At 31.9% G+C, this 22,833-nt stretch overlaps 2 protein-coding genes across 2 annotated transcripts; both read left to right on the top strand.

Annotated features, from left to right (window-relative positions):
* Positions 1–6,523: 6,523 nt before the first annotated feature.
* On the top strand, positions 6,524–15,515 carry LOC136971186 (uncharacterized). The gene is made up of 4 exons (XM_067265660.1): positions 6,524–6,825; positions 13,852–14,093; positions 14,158–14,278; positions 15,424–15,515. Exons 1-4 carry the CDS (start codon positions 6,528–6,530, stop codon positions 15,513–15,515), a joined length of 753 nt encoding a protein of 250 aa, XP_067121761.1. The 5' UTR covers positions 6,524–6,527.
* LOC136971194 (piggyBac transposable element-derived protein 3-like) lies at positions 11,333–12,845 on the top strand. Its single transcript, XM_067265671.1, has one exon. It carries the CDS (start codon positions 11,535–11,537, stop codon positions 12,840–12,842), a length of 1,308 nt encoding a protein of 435 aa, XP_067121772.1. The 5' UTR covers positions 11,333–11,534; the 3' UTR covers positions 12,843–12,845.
* Positions 15,516–22,833: the final 7,318 nt, after the last annotated feature.

Below are 22,833 nucleotides of genomic sequence, written 5' to 3'. Positions count from 1 at the left end.
AGATCAAAATAATACAAATAAGTGCTCTAAATAATAAATGAAAACACAAAAATAATACTACATAATATGGATGCTGTATATATAAATATAATATTCTAGATGTATATAAATTTATGCACATCTAGAATATAATAGAATTTAAATACATATATACAACAAAAAATAATAAATAAAATACGCAAATACTGTCTAATAAAACGAGAAATTATTTATTGTGAAATTGTCACAATTCCGGGGTGCAATTTTTAATAACAGGATTAATTTATTTAATTTAAAATATATGATCTCCACCTCAAATTAGTAGTGGCTTGCCCCTGTACATTATACTTTTCCGTTAGCAATAGAGTTGTGCCGATCATCCACCTACCTTCTCTCAGGGGAAAAGATTGTCACTTTCAATTTACATCAGGCATTTATGTATAGTCAATCGGGTTTTTCTGCTGTGACGCTTTCCATCCTAGTCTAGAGGTTCAGTATCTAACTCCGTTCTCAAGATTAAGATAGGACAAACAGACAGACGACAGTGGGAATTTATAGGTCTATAATTTTTTCAAATTGCGACCCAATGAAAATCGCATTCACTGGTACCGTACTTTGGCAACGTAAACAAGGCGCCAGATCCGCTATACGTGTACCACGGGATAAGCTTATTTTTCAACTCAATCAGGCTTCGTTGATTCTCCACCATTCTCTGATGCCACGGTTAATAAGTGAAGATTACATTGAGTTGAGCAGAAAGTTTATGCGTATTTTCTGCAGCTGTCGTTATCTAACACGTGGTTTTATTATAATATCCGTTAAATTCAACACTTATTGTTAATCTGTGATTATATTCTTTGTTCAGAATCTTACTTTAAATTTTTTCTTCAAAAAATTTTGTTTGCAAAAAGTCAAGTTGAAATGTCTTCAGATAAAAGGCATATCAGGCATGTTTTGCTTTATGGGTGCCGTAGAAGTAATAAAGAAAGTTCGTAATGTGTTATAGATAAGATGCACTTAAACATGTAACATGTCAAATGTGTTTACATACTCCCGTTAGGGAAATTTTGAACTAAAAGGTAAAAATCGTAGAGGGTGCGGAAAATGATAAGAAGATAGAAATTGTTTTAAATCGAGAAATAACTCACAATATATTTAACCAAACACAACAAAAATTAATCGAAGAAAACACTAAAATCTTGTGCGGCAACAGAAGAACAGATATTCGTTCTTTTACTGTTCTCAACAATTATTTACGATTATATAAAAATACATTGCAATACTTAATTTATTATAAAAATGTTCAATTTTATCACATTTTCCCTTCAAATATCATATCATTGTTCAATTGTCTTGAATATATCCACTATCAAAGAGACTGTAGATAGAACGATTGTAAGCCAAACAACGGCAGGATTAAATCGGGCTATATTACCGCTACTCTTATTAAATTCAATAATTATAATAAAATTAATGTTTACTAATTTATTTAGAAAATTGTAGGATGAAAGAAATGACTCGGAGTGGGACTCCAACCCACAAGTCTGAGATTGAGTTACCAGTTATTTATTGTAAGCAAATAGAAAAATGTAATATTTAAATATAGTTTTTTATAAAACCGGTTGTATCTTGCGTGTATTTGTAGATTTTGTAATTCATAAATCCACGTTAAATAAAATAAAACGGTATTAAGAAAACGAAGGTTTTATTGGATACCAAATAAAAAGAAGTGATTGTGTACACATCAAAACCTTAAATATCGAAATACAGGAAATGAGAGAAACAAAACAAAGTAAAAAAATATATGCATTTGTTATTAATATGCAAATAAATATAAATGTAAATGTAAATGGAAATATTTTTTTTATTTATTTAACTCTTCAAAATGTTTTATTTAATTTACATAAAAATAAAAGTAAATTTAAATAAAATACAATCAGATATTTATTATTTGTCTGCAATTATTAAGCATAATTTAAGGTACGACGAATAAATTAAATGTAAATGAAATGAAAAACAATTTAAATATTTAAAAATATATTTATTTAGCAATATAAATCATTTATAGAAATTTTTAAAAAATTACATTAAATTTAATTAAAACAATATTATGACGATTTATAAAGATTATTACTACTTTTATCTTGAAAGTATAATATATATTAACAACGAGTAAATTTGTTTAAAAGTATTAATAATGTACAAAATTAATATATTCCAATAGTTTAAAAAATTATATTATGTGGACAGGCAAAGTTACAGGAAATAATATATGATTCTATTCCCTGGGAATTATTCGAGAACACCAGAAATTTATTTTTAAGTATAAACATAATGCAAGAAGAATTATAAAGTTCCTCTTGTTTAACAGAATAGAAGTACCATAATTTAATTGATGTCATTTCTATATTTGAAGGCTGTTGGAATAAATTTTGGCTCCATATTTTTTACTCTTCCATCTTTTTTCTTTCACTTTCTGATATCTGCAACGTTTTTGTATGGAAAATTGGTAATTTCCACTTTTTAACTGTTTTTATTTTATAATTTTCATTGTCGTTGGGAAAATTTCTCTTATAACTTTCTGACGTAAATATTTTCGAAAGCAAAAATGAAAATGGAATTTGTAAGAAGACGAAACAGAAAAATGATCCAATAATGGATATTGTCATCACCAATAGGAACGTCACGTACTAGAAAAATATATGAATTTGTATTAAACATATTTCAACAAATAAAGATAACAAATTTATATCTCCATATAGGCTACAGTTACAGTAAATGTATATTTATAAAATATTTAATTCTAAATATTAATAAAATACTCTATGTTTGTATATATGTAAGATTGAATTTGTTTAAGTGTGATGCAGAAAACAATATTTAGTTTTATCATTTATCTATCATCAATATAAAGAATTTTCACACAAAATATTAAAAAAAATCCGTTAACAACGATTGGATAATTCAAATTACGTTATTGAAAAGAGTTTCCGTTAATATTGTGAAATTCTACAGATAACAGCCTGTATTTAACGAACGTTTTACTTAAGTTTATTTATCTAGAACTTTAATTATTTATTTCTTTTTTAACAGTATAGAAGTATATTAAATAAATAACGGAAAATTATGTAGTTCAAAAATATCAAACATGATGAATTTCAAGAAAATCTTATTACCAGATTTATTTGTGTATATCGAAGTGGACTTCTAAATTCTCCAAAAAGGTAAAGAAGAAACATGGGGTGCAGAAGGTAAATCCAAGTAGTTAGTTGAAAATTAACAATTTAACGGTTAAAAGTGATATTAAAAATAGGGCTAATTTGAAAACAATGAAGAAAAATTTAAAATAATATATTATACGAAAGTTAGAAGTAAAACAAATTGAATGTGCCTACGAAAACATTTCTAATTATTTTTCTTTCTACTTGGTTTGAATTTAGCAACATGAGAATAAGTTTAATTTATTAAAAAACTTTTTAAAAACGATTTTATCTGTTACATTTTTGAGATATATTACAGGGAAAAGTAGAGATCACCTGTTTTTCGCCATCAACGTTATTACGACATTTTTCGATATATGAACAAAAATGATTAAATTTTAAATTCGAATATGTTTACGTGCTTTCTAGGTGAAATTAAATGGGGTGATTACGTCCTATTGCATCATCACAATGCATTGTAATATGTCGGAAAAGTTTCTATCTTTTATGTTAATTACAAGTGCAAGAAATTTGAAATCCAAGAATTGAGGACAATGAAAAAAAAGTATAATGGAAGCATTGGAAATGAACTTTTTATTTCAATTAAGAATCACTTTTTTGTATGGAAAATGAAAGAAAGCATTTAATAATATTTATTTCTAATATTTTAAAGGAATAAAAATTAGTTAATAATATTCAATTATTATTTTATATTTTATTCTGTTTTTCTTAAAATGTATTGCGTGAATGCATTCACATTACTATTAATTTTTATTTTTCTCACAAACATGTTCTCTATTTCCACGAACAAAATTTGCTATACCTAAACAATTTCGACAATTTCCTTCTTACTTTCTGAGTCTATTAAAATAGGCTAGGGTCATATGAGTATGTAATTTTGCTTGTTGAATAAATTTTAATTAAATGAAGCAATTTTTAATAATTTGTTTTATAATCGGAGATATCAAACTAATTAGGAAATATAAAGTTTTATAGATGCAAAATATTTAACTATATACAATGATGTTATTAAAATATCATTTTTCATATTGTGATATTAAATAAAAATTCCAGCATATTCTGTATCGAAGATTTTTTTAATATAATACTTTCTTTTTGTAAGTTTCTTCGTGTTAGAACGGGCTGTTTATTAAGACAAAGGCGATATAATTACTTGTCATATTTTTTGATTTACAATATTTTACTTTTAAATGAATCAATTGATGATTTTGTATTTCAAGCATTTGAGATTTAACTATTTTGCATTAAGATTTTAAAATGTTTCGTAAGACAGTCACAAATGAATATAAAATGTATAAATGAATATATAAATGTATACAGTATAGTCTAGTAATCATTATTTTACAGTATTTTATTTTAAAATTATAAGTTTTAACGTTGTGTCGTTGGGGGATTGTGTCGTTAGGATAGACGTGCGCCGGATCTAACTTTGGGCAATAATTTAGGATATAAATTACAGTTCGCTAGGTTCGAATGTCACGTTGCCAAGTTTATTATCTTTCAATCTGTTTACTCTTCATGCGAACAATGGTATTAAATGTAATCCATTATTTCTGCTGTCTGTGAATTTGTAATTTGTATTTTTAAGTTAGCTGAGGAGGAGCGAATGCCCGAAATGCAATTTGTATCTTTGCGTTCTAACTGAATAAAGATGAATAACCTTCCAAGTGTTTGAAAGAAAGTCACTTCATTGTGTCAGCAAAAAGCAATATATAATTTTATTTGTACAGGTAACATATTATTTTTAAAGACTTTCTATTACGTTTATTATTTATTTTTTTACTTATTTTTTAATATATTTCTGATTTGTTTATTTTACCACACGGTTAAATTGTTAGTTATTCCAGCAGTCACTTTAATTATTTCTAAATAATTTTATTTTTAAAAAAAATTTGTACGTGTATGTTAAATATTTGAGGGGCTAGCCGGGGGTACGAAGTTTGGAATGTACTCTGGTACCGCTTAATCGACGTCCAGTCGAGTAAACTGGCCCGCGGTCGTCGAAGAATGGCTTCCTAAGACGTTGTTAAAGAGCAGAGATTCGTGTGAACCCCTGTAAAGTTTGTTTTTCCTGACACCAGCCTAGTTATGGCATTAGGCACGCTAACATTCGTTCGCGAGAAATTTCGAGTGGGAGGGTCGTGAATAAGTGGAACGGACGTAGGCTTGGGGTTGAGACAGAGATGAGACCATGTTAAAAACAATAACAATACAATTTAATTAAATCAAATGAAATAAAAATACAAATAAATTGGATTACAAATGAAATATTATATACTCAGATCTATAACGCCGAGAGAGATCAACTATCTAACTTAATCTTAATAACCTATACGCGTGAGAAAGAGTTTACAACAATCTAGATATTATACTAGATTCACTTTAGGTTTGATCTTCTTTTATTCGGTAGCGTTACATTGGGAGAGGATCTTGAGGAGAAGGGAATCTTGTAACGTAACTTCTATGTGCGCATAAAAATGTATTGCCGACTTCTTATGGCCAGTACTGTGCATAATTTCGTATAGTACTCTTCCCTTGAAGAACTACGCTGGCCTTGAATATTGGCATCTTCTTTCGAAGAACTACCCGGAAAGGCAGGAAAATGCCCCTTTTTATAAGGACTTCTGTCCGGCTCTCTCTGGCGGCCCAGTAGCGTGTGCAAAGGCCGTATCTGATTCGTCACGCAAGTCGGCCGTCTAAAGGAAGTTCAACTTCCCTTCTCTGTGAAAATGACGAAGGTTTCATCCTTTTTGTTTAAAATTTTATCAAGAAAATAAATATATATTTTTTTTCATTCAAACTTAACACATTCTTTATCGATGATTTCGTTAAAATAATTAATCTCCCTAAACTCCAAATCTCACAAATATAATTTAATACATTCTGTAAATTTTTACATAGTTTTTAGACTACAACCATTTAGATAAACTTAACACATTTAATGTAAACAAAAACAGAAAAAAAAGATTACAACAGACGAAACATTCTAACGAAACGTAGCGTTTTTGTAATTACCGAATTTTTCGCCTTTTATATCGTATAATTTTATCGTAAAAGACAAAAGATAAAACATATGTTAATTTTCAAATTTATGAGAAAATAGAAACACTTTATACATACGTAAATATTACCGTAATATTAAACACGTGCATTCATATTATATTCACTTGCCACAGCTTTGTTAACTCTGTTTTTAATAGCATTTTTCTGATTGGTTGAATCATTCATACAGTTGTAATTTTATGTGGAGTTAATCGATATTAAATTATCTTGCACATCATATGACGCACGCAGTGTTCTATGAGCGTAGTCCTCGACAATTTCAAGATGAATCAAATAAAACTTTACTTTATTTTCGCATTACTTATTCCCATTGCTGACTTTGCACCTGTTGAAAATTCATCCAAATCGAACAAAGGTATAGTTTCCGATGACGTAGAAAAATCTGGTCGTATTTTAAACGATGCACATAATTTATTTAAGTATGTTACGACTAACGTTGCTCGATTGACCCTTCCTTATATGTTAAAAATTGCTGAAGAAGTAAACGTGTCCCGCTCGTGTGTAAGAAGTGGGATGCGTTTATTGAGCGATTTAAAACAAAATAAAGGCTTGACAATAAAACGTAAGTAAATATTACTGTCAAGCTAAGTCAATACTTTGTGTTAATGTAAATAAAATAGATATTTATTGCCATACTTTGATTTCAAATCTTATCAAATGTATGAAAACGTTACGTACAATGTAAATGTATACAATTTTTACAGCTAAGACGAATGATATTGGGCAAAATATAATGCCGTTATTCGTGTAGATCTTCATTTATTCATAATGAAAAATCATGAGTTAGTGTATAAATGAATAAAAAATAAATCATATTAATTACGAAGATAGAATTAGAATTTTACGTGTAAATTATTGTTTATGAAAGCAATTTCCTTTACCTACGTTCGTTTAATCCTTGTACTGTATTTTGTGTGAAATCATTCCTGACTCAGCTCATGATACAAACTACTCTATATATGCTCGTCTGCACTCATTTTGTAAATAGCAAAATATATCACAAAATAGCAAAAATCACAAAATTAATCACGCTTTTTACATCTGATTTTAATTTTATCTCTTTTACATATTTTCGAATGATTGGTATTTTAACAATTGTACAGGGTTAGTTCAGAGAACCCAACGACAAATACAGAATTTCCTGATAATAATTGAGCTGTAACATTTCTACTTTGATTTTTTGGGTTAAATCTAACTACTTGGACATTTTTTAAAACATTAAGTTATGCTTCTTGATTGTTTCTTCAACTATTTAGCTGTTTATACTTTTATCTGAGAAAAAATATATCATTTTCGAGTTCTGCTGAGCTCACATTTTAATGGGTTCAACAGAGAAAACTTAAATTTTCATAATTATTGTATTACATCTATTTTTTATAAAAACGATGATGGCTAATAGATATGGTAGGGTTATAGATGAAAACACCCTCAGGAATATGTTAAAAAATTATGAGGAATCTTATGTAAAAATACAGGAAAGCTGTTCGGAAAAAGTTAAAGAATTATATGTCATTATTGATTGTGAAAATAACATTAATTCTATTGAATGACGTTAATTTAATTGAATAACAGCAATTCTATTGAATGACGGTAATTCTATTAAATAACAGCAATTCTATTGTATGATGGTAATTCTATTAAAGAAAACAATAAATAAAACAATTCTATTCTATTACTATATATCATTTACAAGCAGAAATATTGAAATTCCTTAAAGTCTTAAAGTACTACTCAGCAAAAGTTAGAAAGGAGCTTATAAATTAAGATAAAAATTTATAAACAATCTAATTACATGTACTAAATTTTAATTCTTAATATTCTGTCTAGAACAAGTTATCGTAATGTAAATAAGGATTTTATACTACAAATTTAAACAAACTTTTTTTATTAATTTCACTATAAAATCGAGAGATGTTCAGAAATATTTTACTGGCAAATGTTTTATTTTATTACTAATTTACACTTGAATGAGATTTTGTTTTCGCTAAATACAAGAAATAATTTGCTTCTTAACTTTCATAATAATTTTTTGATTTTATTAACTCTTTTGCACAATATTATTCACGTTAAAAATATTTTCATTTTTAAAATCATTTGTCATGTTTTAGTTGTTTTTAAGCAATTAAACATTGAGTTTAATTACTTAAACACTGTCTGAGTTTAAGAATTTATTAAACACAGAAAGTAATTTGTCAGAGAAAAACTTATATTTTACGAGCAATTATTTATTATGACATTATCACCATGCCAAACTGCAATTTTTCGTAACATCGTTCTAAATTCTTTAGTAGTTTTTTGTCTCTGTACATCATCCTTTTCCTGTTATCAGTAGAGTCGTGCTGATCATCTGTCTGACTCCATACAGGAGAAACATTTAAATTGAAATAACGTGGCTTACAATAAGCACCGGAAGTTCGTACATAGTTAATCTAGTCTCTCTGCTCCTAAACTTTCCACAAGTGGTCTGAACATTCATCTGTCTAATTCTTTTCTCGAGATTCAGGAAGAACAGACAGTCATATGAAGACAGACGACGATGGAAAGTTATGTCTACAATATTTTCAAATTACAGCCCCAAAAATTTTATTTGTTAAATGATTCCTTCTTTATTAGGCTGCAATTTTGAAAATTATATAACACATATACCTTATTGCTGAGAATCATTTTACTGTTTTAAACGAACGTTTTCAACCTGATCAATAGGTCATCGTCAGATTATCAATTCACTGGACCGCTTACAATCGTTCTATATTCGAACGAATATGCAATAACAAATTCGAATTCAATACGGTTCTAACATTTCGTTAAAAAATCAGAACATATAAAGATATAACGTATCCATAAAATACATAAACTGAACGAATCAAAATAAATAGAGTAGAACAAAATAAAATAAAATACAAATATAATAACGTAATATATAAAATTATATCGACCGAGCGCTATGCATCAGATTCTACGAGCCATTCCTGATCATATATTTCCATGCTGGCAGTAATACCGTGGCATCCTTGTAATTTAAACATTTTCTACTGAGGCTGGATTTATAAATTTCAAATTTTTCCAAACTTAATGCCAGAGTTGGTGTACGCACTAGTTTAACAATCCTTGCCTCAGCCCATTCAACTACCAATCCATTCGTTTGCGCCACTCTGGATAGTGTTGTAGAATAGTGTCCCTTGCTTACGTTGTACTGTATATGTGCTCCTTAAGCCTTCTGTTGAGGTTTCTGGTGTGACACCCACATACTCTTTGTTCAAACCCTATTTGATCATTTTTATATGGTATCTTGTATACTCCAGATTGTTGTTCCTTCTTGCATGTTCCTTCTTGTTGTTCCTAAGCAAGTTATAAATCGTGGGATCCTTTTGTATAAAAATCTTGTGTAATCAAATATAGAACGAGTGTAATCTAGTTAATTGATAACCTGACGATGGCCTGTTGATCAGGTTGAAAACGTTCGTTTAAAACAGTAATATGATTCTCAGCAATAAGGTGTATGTATTATATAATATACAATGAGTCTGAGTATACGTTGAAGTGCGATTTGCCTGACGGGACTTTCTAGTCCCACTAACTTTGAAATTTTTTATTTTATTGTGTATGCATTATAGCCTACTGGGACTTACAGGTCCTTATTGTATGAAGTGTCTTTTTTCTCCTGTAGGGGGCAGTAACCTTGAAAGTGTCTTTGTTTCAGTTTTATAGAAACAAGTTTCACTTTGTTCAGAGAAATTCTGTAGTTTGAATGGTGGTAGCTGATATTGCTTGCTTTCTTGTTTGATTTTACTTATTATTTTGAAGGTACCTGTCTTTGTATTTTATTATATATATTTTAGATATGTGTAGTTTGATTTTAGTATATTATATTTTTGGAATTAATTATATATAATGTGTAAAAGGTCAAAATATGTTTGGGACTTCTAAGTCCCTTCAGGCCTAAGGAGATTTTTTTGTAAATGTTAGCAATTTGTATTTTGTACATTATTTTTTATAGATTTACTAGCTGACCCGGCAAACGTTGTTTTGCCATATAAATTATTTCTAGGTAATTTCTAGTGTAGACAAAAAATAACTAACTTATTGTAAGTGTGTAAGGATGTGGTATATGCGTGAAATAGGCATGGAGCGCTGTGAACGATGAGGGAATATAAAAATAACAAATGCCAAACATTATTATTTTTAAGTTATTATAATTTATTCCTTAAAATTATATATCATTAATTAATTACGACAGCAACACTAACAAACAATATCAATTTCTTAATGCTATAGCGTGAACAATATTTTTTGTTAGCCCATCTTTAGCTAACACAAACAAACTGGATGGTTTACCCACTCGAGAGCATGCCACGTATAATTGTCCGTGTGAAAAACATGGCGTGCTCAAATCTAAGCCACAAATAGACATCGTTTGGCCTTGGGATTTGTTGATAGTCATTGCAAATGCCAATCTAATCGGAAACTGAATACAAAAAAGATGATAATTGATCAGTTATCGAGCGGGATGAAAAATGATTAAATTACTAAAATGGCTATTAAAAAATAGGGGTTGGTGATAAAAGGGTAAAAATTTAGGGTTGTATGTATTTTTTAATGCCACATTATAGAAAAATAAAAACAAAAAATTTTGTCCAAAAATTAAAAAAAAGGTTAAGGGTCAACAACCCTTATCACTTAGGGGTATGAAAAATAGATAGTAGCCGATTCTCAGACCTACTGAATATGCATATAAAATTTGGTAAAAATCGGTAAAGCCGTTTCGGAGGAGTAAGGTAACTAACATTGTGACACGAGAATTTTATATATAAGATCAATTTGTTTAACGTTTTAATAGATAATATGGATAAAAGACTTATAGATGAAGAAATAGATGATCTTTTATTAGAAGAATTTCCATCAGATATTGATACACCTGTTGAAGACAGTAGTGATAATGAATCAGAGAATAAATGTGATAAAATATCACCACAAACTCACATAGCTCCGGCTTTATTTAGTGAAGAATCTGACAAGGATGATTCTGATGAGGAAGAATTTGCTATTAATCCATCAATAATAAGGAATTTTAGAAAACGTGAAAATGTAAGTACTGTTCCTTCTTTTTCATTAACGAAAGGAACAGTAAATCAATTTTTTGAAAATAAAGCCACATCAACAGATGTTTTCCTGACAGTTTTAGGAGAAAGTACAATAAGCAATATTGTATTTCAAAGCAATTTGTATAGCCAACAAAAACAAAGAAATATTAAGACAATTATAGAACGAGAAATGTATGGATTTCTAGGACTGCAATTTCTTTTCGGTTATCATCGTTTACCACAAACCCGTCACTATTGGTGTAGTGATATAGATTTATGCGTTCCCATTGTACGAGAAGTAATGACAAGAGAAAGATATAAACAAATTTTATCAAACTTACATGTAAATGATAACTTATCCATTCCTCTAGATAACAAAGACAGACTATATAAGATACGCCCACTGATCACTACAATTAATGAAAACTTCAAAAAATTCCGACTACCAGATCAATTCCAGAGCATAGATGAAAGCATGGTAAAATTCAAAGGCCGTTCATCCCTCAAGCAATACAATCCAATGAAACCTGTGAAGAGAGGTTATAAACTCTGGTGTCGTGCTGATATGTCAGGATACATATATGAATTTATAATTTACCAAGGAAAAACACATGATGATCGTAAGAAAAAACAATTTGGTCTCGGTGGAAGTGTTGTTGCAAAGTTATCATCATCCCTTCATCATGGAAATTTTGTAATTATAATGGATAATTATTTCACATCTCTAGAGTTGTTTGAATACTTAAAATCACAGGGTGTTTATGCATGTGGAACTATTCGTTCAAATCGAGCAGGACTTCCAAAACTGGCAATTGACAAGGACTTAAAAAGAGGAGAATATGATTTCAGAATATCTGATCAGGGTATCGCATATTTCAAATGGAAAGACAATCGAAGTGTTCATTTATTATCCAATTATCATGGAACGGAAGTCGTAAATGTAAAACGCACTCAGAAGGATGGAACAAAACTAGATGTGCCAGCACCACTTGCTATCAAGGATTACAATACTCATATGGGAGGAGTCGATAAAGCTGACATGTTAAGATCATTATATGATCGAAATAGAAGATCAAAGAAATGGTGGCATAGACTGTTTTTTGCAATCATAGAAATGGCTCTTGTGAATGCTTATATAATTTTCACTGATTTGAATGAAAAAGTTCCATTTTTGCAATTCAAAAGACAAGTATCGCAGGGTTTATTAACAAAAGGAAGAAAAGCATCTTCAAATAGAGGAAGACCAAAACGAAAATCGTTAGACCAAACAACTGATCCATTACCGAAAAGAAAAAAATTAGCATTTTCTATAAGCAATGATATTAGATTACAAAATCAGGGAGGACATTGGCCCGAATTTGTTTCTAATAGAGGTCGATGTGAATATTGTGCTACAAAGCATATAGAATCAAGACCACATTCAAGATGCACACTATGTAAAGTTTTCTTGTGTGTAAACCAGAAAAAAAATTGTTTCATAGATTTTCACCAATCATGAATTATTAAAACAATGAATTTTATTGCAGTTTTACAATAATGAAATGAACTGCAATTTTATTGCAGTTTATTTCATTATTTTTTAAAAATTTTAACATTATTATATTGTAAAAATTATCAAATACATAATTATGAATTTAATCTGCCAATTTCTCTGTAAAAAGTTCTATATATAAAATAAAAATATTTTATTTATGTAATATTAAACAAAAAAAAACTTGTAAGTCCCAATGTGCTGTAAAGCCTGACGGGACTTCTAAGTCCCATAATTAAAAAATTGTTATTATACATTTTAATTTTTTTTATTAACTTATCTGTGAACAAACACCTCTTCTGATGATAAAATGAGAAATTAAAAAAATTTTTATCAAAAAATAAAAATTCAGGCAATAAAGGGTTAAAAAACTGGTATACTTATAAATTGTCGCAACAATCCGTTTGTTGGTCCGTCCGGCTGTCTTACTTCAATCTCGAGAATGGAGTTAGATATATGAATACAAATACAGATTTGGAATGACAGGGAAGCAGGCTCTGGATTTACTATATATGAACTTCCAGTGTGGACCAGGACTCACGGTAATCCAATTGAAATTTTTCTTCTAAAAGCTGTTAATAGATGACTGGCACGACACTATAGCTAAAAGAAAAGTATGATGTACTTACAGGGGCAAATCACTACTAATTTGAAATGGAAAGCATATATATTAAATTAAATTAATTTAAAATATGATCAAAAATTGCAGCTTGCTATCGTTAATATGTTAAAATATATTTAAGAACGAGCAATTATTTACTTTTAAGTTTATGTAAGAAAACAATTGCTGAGGGGGTGAGAGATTATTTATTAATTTGATTAAGAAGAAGTGCCAATATATAGTAAAATGAATGTATCAATAATTTTTATTGCATAAAAGGTTATGTTTTAGAAAATTGCTTCATTAATTAATACATAATAAGAATAACAATGAGTAAAAATTTTCATATTAATAATTTTAATACCAATTTTTCAGTATTGGATTCTTTCGGGAAACCGTCAGGAATTTTCAGTGGAAAGACATGGTTGCACGGAGATTATGATCAATGCTTGAATATTGAAGTTAAAGACCATAAAATAAGAAAAAATGATAAAAGAATAAACACAATTCATGGAAAATTTTGTTCATTAACTGTTGGATATAATTCGTATAAATTTAGTGATGTGCCAGAAGATACTCAAAATACAAAAATCTTTCGAATGCTTGAAGATATTCTCGTAAGTAATGTAATCGAAAATGTCAAATTATACAGGCCAACTAATATGTTTTATTATATTACAGCAACCGTTTCCATTGAATAAATTTTTTGAAATGTTTAATTATAAGAAAGTAGCATTTCGTGTGGATATTTGTATACCGAGTACATGTAATCGACAAGATGTAGAAAATATACTTCAATGGGGTAAGTTAATCATAACATTAATAGTATTACCCGGACACTTTCTTTCCTATAATTTTGTAATTAGTATGAGATTTTTGCTTACAATTTGAAAATTATTATTCATTTCTCTGCAATTTGAAAAAAAAATTAGACCTATAAATTTTCACTGTCCTTAATATCAGTGTTAAATAGATGAAAGTCAAGACGAAGATTGGAAAGATTTCTGGAAGGAAACCACGACTAACTCCGGCATGGAGGAAGTAAGGATGTTTTGAATTGAAATCATATGATTTTAATTCAAAATTTTCTCCAGAATGGAGAAAGTTTTAAATAGAAATCATGTGACTAATAAAATTTGATACTAAATGGAAACGGTTGCCGTAATATAATAAAATATTCATAATACATGATCGGCTTCACATTGTTGTCATCTTAATTATTTAGTTATTTAAGTTTTTGCGGTTTTCACAGATATGTTATAAAATACAGTATTGCTCCAATACAAAAAGTCTCATCGTCGAGGGTATAAAGTCACATATCTCAATCATTTTTACATTTATAACTTTGGAACTTTTTACTCGATCCTAGAAAGAGCAAGTTAACGATTTGCTCCCTTGAGGGAAGGTCCCATAATACTAATCTTCGTGTGAAAGCGGTAGATGGCCAAAGAGGTAAAGGCACAAATGTGCTAATTTGTGGAACTTGAGACCAGTCAGAGTTAGTAACCACTTGCTATCTTTTATTCGTACACATCGGACTCGTACGTCAACACTCATTTTCCCATAGTAAGTCTGATTAAGGTCGAGATGGGGCCGGGTAAATTAATGTCTACGGACAGACAGCTTTCTCAATTACAAAGATATCATTTATAATATGTTCTGATATTATATAATCGTTTCTCTGCTGCTGCAAATATGATACTATTAATGTAATCTGTAGTGTATAAATATAGTATTGTATTGGAAGAGGGCATGTTTAAGATAATATAAACTGAGTAATTTGCCAATATCGTGTAAGAACCAATATTGTTAAAATTCACACACGATATTGTACATAATATTTAGTATAGCAAATTCAAAGTATTTTTCTGATTAAATTTCAAATTAAAAATAGTTAGCAATTATTTTATCCTTTTTATAATCTATGTGATTATTGACGTGTTTTAGCATTCCGAGATCCTTACAGGGCAAATGTAAACTTCTGCAAAGTGAAAGACCAGAAGATTACAATTTGTACAACTCAAATAATTTGTATGTAAGTGTGTATAATATTTTATTTTCTTGACTAAATAGAAAATGAAACTTACAAGATATTCTTAAAATATTTTTAATATATATTTTATAAAAATAAATTTATTCATATTTTTTAAACGTGTAACTAATTAAGTAGTGGCATTTTATGGGAATTTCGCCAATATTCGAGTGTTACATTGATGAAGAAAAACGGAAAACTTTATGCTTCCACCCGTTGGCTAGGCACGAACCTGCAACAAAATATTTGTACTGTACAGTACCTGCGTTCAGTAGCTTTAGATGGCTTAATTAATATTAATACTTCATATATAGAAAGTACTTATATATATAAGTACTTTCTATATATGAAGTATTGCTATACATACACTACTTAAACATTTAAATTCTTTTCGAAATAATTAAATATTTTTTATTGATGACTGTAGTTATTCTTTACAAACGGTGTAATTTCAAGAACAGTATTTTTCAATTCACTGACAAAGAGTATTACACCAATGTTCCCATCGATTTCGATGAAGTTTGACACAAATGTTGTGTTTGATATGATAATGCAGTCACTGATAGTTGTTTATAAAGTTGAATGTGAGCAACAGGTGGCACGAGAAATTTTTCAATTTTCTTTTCACTTCTTTAACACTACAGACAAATTACACATAAAAGGTTTTCCCAAAGTTTAATATATTGCTTGTACTGCTGCATAACCACATTTCCATCAATACATTACAATACAAGTAATTTTACTAATGTGAAATTATGAAAAGATTTTTAAAATTTGCCTTCAAATTAGGAAAAATAATATTCATTCGTAAAATACAGGAAAAATATTTCAAGCATGCTTATTTATATTACTAATGACGTTTTTAATGTATATTTTCAGAATTGCAATCAGCATCTTGATCATGTGGGTTATTCTTGGAACAATTCTCGAAACTCTGTTTAAATTTAATATTATTAATGTATATTGCAATAAAGGTATGGTCACAATTGATGTCTAATTTCATATTTGTGAAAAATGAGACCACAGAAATTTTAGTGATAAAAGTTGTTTAATAGTATAGGCCAAATTCTTTACTGATAATTATTGTATTTTCTGTACTGTAATGCTGTAAAATTCCTTAACAACGAACTCAGCGGTATAAACGTTATGTCATCAATGCTGAAAATTCGTTTATGCTGCAAATTTTGACAATTCACAGCAATACTTTATAATATTTCACTATGCAATTATTTTAAATACAGGGTGGTTATAATTAAAGTGGCCTTACTCAGACCTGTCTAGAGCGCGTTCTCGTGGACGTATTTTAATAAAACTTGGTATATATGTTATATGGACTATGAGAAAAAGAAAATGCAAAAAAAATATAGTTCGAATTTTTACCACTAGGTGAAAAAATGGTGCATGAAGAACAAGAAACACAAAATGGAAACACGCAAAAAGATTTTATTCAGAACATTTGTTCAATGTGCAATCCATTTGCATCAGTCACGTGAATGTTCGTAGCGAATGTTATGTAGTTTCCATGAACAGGAAAACATAAAAATAAGCACAAATCAGAAATATATATATATATCTCAAACTAGTTTTATTCGCTTTTTGAACCGGTTCTCATTTTAGTGATCCCAACTTACTGTACAGACACTTGATCCATATACAGTATATATATATATATACAATAATCGGACGTTTCCTCTTCAACTATTGGAGTGATTGAGTCGCGACAAAAATCCACGCAGGGAGACACAATTATAACTTAATCTACTTACATACTAAGGAAGGAAAGAAAGATATATGGTTAAGGATAGGAGTAGAAGAAGAAAGATACCCGGGAACTTTCAGCCACGTGGTCTCGGATGGATCACCGTCCTGTCGTATTCGTCTGATTTCTGCTATTCTTAATTTCTCCTTTTCTTCTCAATCAGTCAGTCAGTCAAATAATCTTTATTCTCTGGCACCGCTGAGCACAGCCAGGCAGAAATACAAAAAGTACATAGTAGATACATGCCGTTAGTCATACAAGGGATACAATAAAATGGCAGAGAAAAGGGAAATAAAATAAAATAAAATAAATAACATAAATGAATTAAAATAAAAAAGAATAAAAATTAAATAAATGATTAAAAAAAATAAAAGTGCACTATAACTAAAATAAAATTACTGTACATCAAAGTCTAAATGCTGTAATAGCAGAGCAAGGCATGTAAAAACATTGGCATCAAGGCTAGAGTGAATCGGATCACAAGAGAGCAGGTCAACGGATCCCACATCTAATGGAGTAGAGTGCAACAAATTTCTTTAACAAGTTAAAGTTGCTGTTGTTTTGTAGAAAAAAATCAGGCTTTACTGGCCAGTCTAGATTGCTTATATTGGCATGCTGCATGCACTGATGCCTAATGTCATCCAGCATAGGACAGTTGTATAAATAGTGCATGACACCGTCCCGCACCCCACAGAGCTGACAGCAGTCAGAATTAGAATGGTGAAACCTTTTCAGGTAAGCACGAAAGCGCCCGTGTTCAGTCAAAAATTGGACTAAATCATGTGTGGGTTGAATCCATTTGCTTTGAATACGTTCCTTGACCTTTGGGATAAAACGTCTTGTTATGTGTTGTTCTGGGATCTTGTCCCAATCCAGTTGCCAGGTCTCCAAGGCATTGTCCCAGATAAGGTATTTAAGTCTTGACTTAGGAATGAGATTGTAGGCAGGAGGGGTATCAGGATTAGGCGTTACGTTTCGTGCCAGAAAGTCAGCCCGTTCATTACCCGGAATGCCGCTGTGTCCTTTGATCCAATTGATGGCATATTTGTTAAAAGACGTAGAAGCTGCAGCGAAGATGTCGTTCGCAACAGGGTGAGTGTTATCTTTATTCCCCAAAACAGCAACAGTCGCAGCACTGTCTGTGAAGATGTTTATCAGTTTGTTCACAAAGTTAGTGTTGCACCAGTTGATTGCCATCAGCACAGCAAAGATCTCAGCTTGGAAGACAGAGCATTCTGGGTGTAGAGCAAAGGAATTATTGTAGACCTCTTCACCGGCCTGAAAGATCACAAAGGCACTTGCCGTGCCATCCGTCGATTTGGATCCATCTGTAAAAGCTTCAATCTCTGTAGAGGTAACGCGAGGAGAGAGTCCCTTCCTTAAAGCAGGATGTGGGAGTGTAGATACAGGCCTGTCTAATTCAAACATGGTGGCATTAAAGATGGTTCCATTAATATCAACATCCCTGCCCCTAGAGATACAGAAACGTTTGCTATTAAATTGGAGAAACTGTAGGATGGGGAGCTTCCCAGCCACAACAGGGAGGGCTGCATTTGAAACAGTGGAATAGCACCTGGTAAGTCGTAATAAGGCAATCCGTTGTGCAGACCTCAGAAGCCGATGGTTATGAGATTGAGAGGCAGCAGCGCTCCAAACAGCAGATGCATATGAAATGGTTGGTAAAAACAGGCAATCATATATGGCATTAGTTGCCTCAAGACCGAGGCCCCAATTACATCTAGCGACCCTTAAAAGACCATTAAAGGTCAAGTTACTTCGACTAGTAATGTGTTTTATATGCTGTTTCCAAGAGAGTTTATGATCAATCACAACCCCAAGGAAAGTGAGATGACTTACAACCTTTATCGATTCATTACGAAACCTGATACAAGGTACACGTCTGTAAAGATCGGAGGCACCCGGAGAGGAGAAAACGATTCCCTTAGTTTTTGCCATGTTAAAACTGAGTTTATTACTCATACCCCAGTTGTACACTTTCTTAAGAATGTCAGTAGCTGCCCTTTCTATGTAGTTTCTTGATGGAGCAGGAAAAACCAAGAAGGCATCGTCTGCATATGCATAGACACGACATTGGTAGCCGAAATCAGTACGGAAGAAGTTATCGAATAAAATATCCCAGAACAGGGGCCCACAAACAGACCCCTGTGGACAGCCACGTTGTAGCTTACGTGTAAATTGAAGATGCCCCAGAGAGATAATTGCTTCTCTATCCTCAAAATAATTAGCAGCAAGATGGAATAAGTTAGCCGGACAATTGCTCTCACCCAATCTGCGTAAAATTTGCGGCCACCAGGCCGAATTGAATGCATTTTTCAGATCTAGGCTGAGGCCAAAGACAAATTTGTTGCTTCGTAGCAAATGTTTGATGTGCCCAACTAAGTCCATCAATGCATCAACAGCTCCACGCTGGCACCGGAAACCATATTGGGAATCATGGAACAGTCCTCTGGATTCCCAAAACCAATAAATGCGATTAAAAAGGAGCCTATCTAAGATCTTCCCCAAGATTGACAACAAGGAGATATTTCGCATGTTTTGAATGTCAACAGGTTTTCCCCGATTTTTCGGAATTAAAACAAAAAGAGCCCTCTTCCATGGCTGAGGGAAGATACCGAACTTGAGGCAAAAGTTGAGAATGCTGAGAAGTAGATCTGGGCAGGTTTTCCATATTGTTAGAATAATGTCTTTGTTTATCCCATCTAGACCCGTGGCTTTGTTCCTTGGGAGACGGTTTATAGAGTCATTGACCTCAGAAAAGGTAAAAGGCGGGTCATCCTCTGAGAGCTCACCATCATTCCTGCATCTTCTAATTGCAGAGTGCTCGGGAGTGTCCTCCACGAGGGAGTCAGAAGGACAGAAATAATCGAAAAGGCCGGAAACTGTGGTCTCAAGACTGGCAGGGCTGTCAATATTACTACTAAAAAAACTAGGAGTTTTGAGTTTGTTTACACATAGCTTATATATAAACCCCCATGGGTCTTTACCTGCACCTGCGCAGAAGGACTTCCAAGAATCAAGTTTTGCCTTCTTAATGGCCTCCTTATACCCTCTCTGGTAAGAGAGGTACTGCATTCGCAGTTCCTCCCTCCTTTGATCATGACATCTCTGAAATACCCTGCGCAGTCTGTTGTTGTTCTGGCGCATAAGAGATAAATCCGAATTCCACCATGGAGTTATCCGTTTTTTGTTCTTCCTCCTAGGAATGGATTCCACGCATGCAGAAGAGATTTGGATAATAGCTGACTCAATATAGGCTTTGGCCTCAGTATGTGATACAATCCTAGATGAAGGTCTGCCGATTTGCTGAATAGTGTCCTGAAATTTGCACCAATCAGCTGCCTTGGTATTGAAAGCATTCTTATTGTTCGAAGCTTCTGCAACCTGCAAATTATTGCAGCCTAGATTATAGGTTATACACTCGTGGTCAGAGAGGCAGTCAAAAATGCCTACCTGCCAATCCTGAATAACAGAGCAGAGGCCTTTAGAACAGATGGTCAGGTCAATCCAAGAATGACCATTAGATGACGAAAAGGTTGGTGGAGAGTCTGGGTCATTAACAACCAGAAGGCCATGTGCAGCAATAAAGTTCTCCATGGCCTCACTCCTGCCGTCTCTATACTCGCCACCCAAGTAGGCGAATGCGCATTAAGAAATATTTTAGTAAGCACTTTTCCAACTATTCATGCAACTACATTTGATGTAGCATTACATAACTGGTGTATTTTGTCTATACACTTATCTATATTTTTGTATATATGTCTGTTTTTTTGTTTTCATCTTCATACACTCTTTACATAAAAGCAGCTTTATGTTTTGAATATCTTATAGAAACGTCGTGAATATGCTTCTGTACATCTATCAGAAACCCTACTTTACACATCTGAGTTCTTACTGCCTGGGCTTAATATTAGGATACGCATTTCTGAAAAAGAAACAATTCAAATTCCGAAAGGTATGTTATGAATATACTTTGCGTATTTCTGAACGTTAATTTTAAATATTCATTATTGTATAAAACATTAATTCCGTAAATAAATTATATACGAGGGCTATTTTTTAAATAAGGTCCGTTTGTAAATGAAAGTGAGAATAATGCGCAATCACAGCGGTATGCATGCGCTTCTGCTCCGAGCAAGCTTGGCGCGCGTTTTGACGCCATTTGCAGCCATATCGTCTGTCTGTATGCTGAGCTGTAGAAGTTTAAAATGTTTAAGAAAATTGAGTCTCCCGCCGACTGAGAGATACGAACTGTTATTCGATTCTTGAATGCAAGAAACTTGGCAGCAGCAGAAATTCACCATCAGATTTGTGAAGTTTACAGACAGACAGACAGACATACAGACAAAATAAACTTTATTTCTCCCGACACCGCTAGGCACAGTCGGGGTAGAAAGACATGGAATACAGTAGTGTTACATTCTGAGCAATAGAACTGACAATGTAAATGATAATGAAATAAAAATAAAAATAAAAAAAACAAAAAAAAACAAAAACGCGAAAATATACATTAACTAAAAAACATATCAGTAAATGAGTCAATGTTTTTGACAATTATAATGACCGTAAAACAGCCTAAACAGAATCCGCGTATAAACAGAGGACCAGGTGACAAACACTGAACAGATCTTATGCAGCAACTTACTCACAGTAAGTATATAGGAGCTCCTGAGCTCAGATAAAACAGATGGAATCGCCCGTAGAACGTAGGCCAGAATGAGGGCACAGCGCAGATTTGTGCAGCAACCAACACAAAAGAACATAGTAGGCTAGTAGAAGATCATGAAAGGTCTTTGGCGATACAATAAAGCTAAAACAGTAAAACAATAATTAGTGTATTAATGTTCTGATGAAGTAAAGTTTAACCATTCTTTGAAAAAGAAAAAAGTACTTTTTGCTTGACACAAGATGTTCTGGCTTACATGGCCAACTCAGGTTGTCTTCTTCTATGTAGATCTTGAGTTCGCGTCTTATATCTTCCAATATCGGGCACGATAACAGATAATGTTTAACCCCGTCACGCACCCCACAGATAGGACAACAGTCAGTGTCACTATGCCGAAACCTATACAGGTAGACGTTAAATTTTCCGTGCTCTGTAAGCAGTTGAGAACTGCGGTGTTCAGGGTGAAGCCACTTCCACTTGAGCCGTCTTTCGACGTCTGGGAAAAATTGTCGAGTGATGTGCGATTCCGGAGTTCGCTCCCATTCTTCTTGCCATCTGGCAACAGTCTGATGCCACAGGAGTTCTTTTAGTCTTGAAACCGGGAGTTGATTGTATGCCGGAATGATGTCCGTGAGCATGGTTGTTGTACGAGCAAGCATGTCTGCACGTTCGTTGCCCGGAGTGCCACAGTGCCCTTTAATCCATTTGATGTAAAATTTGTTACTAGACTGGTTGGCAGAAGACAAAGTCTCTCTTGCAATGGGATGAGTGGTATCCTTATTAGTTAGAACTTGGACAGTAGCCTTGCTATCCGAAAGAATAGAGATATTACAATTATTAAACTTTGTGTTACAGAATTCGATGGCTTTGTAAACAGCAAAC

Source organism: Centruroides vittatus, unplaced genomic scaffold, assembly GCF_030686945.1.
Source record: "Centruroides vittatus isolate TY-2023 unplaced genomic scaffold, ASM3068694v2 contig_235, whole genome shotgun sequence".
Classification (NCBI taxonomy): domain Eukaryota; kingdom Metazoa; phylum Arthropoda; class Arachnida; order Scorpiones; family Buthidae; genus Centruroides; species Centruroides vittatus.
The sequence above is the reverse complement of the archived record's forward strand: the minus strand, read 5'-3'. Positions and strand labels throughout refer to the sequence as shown.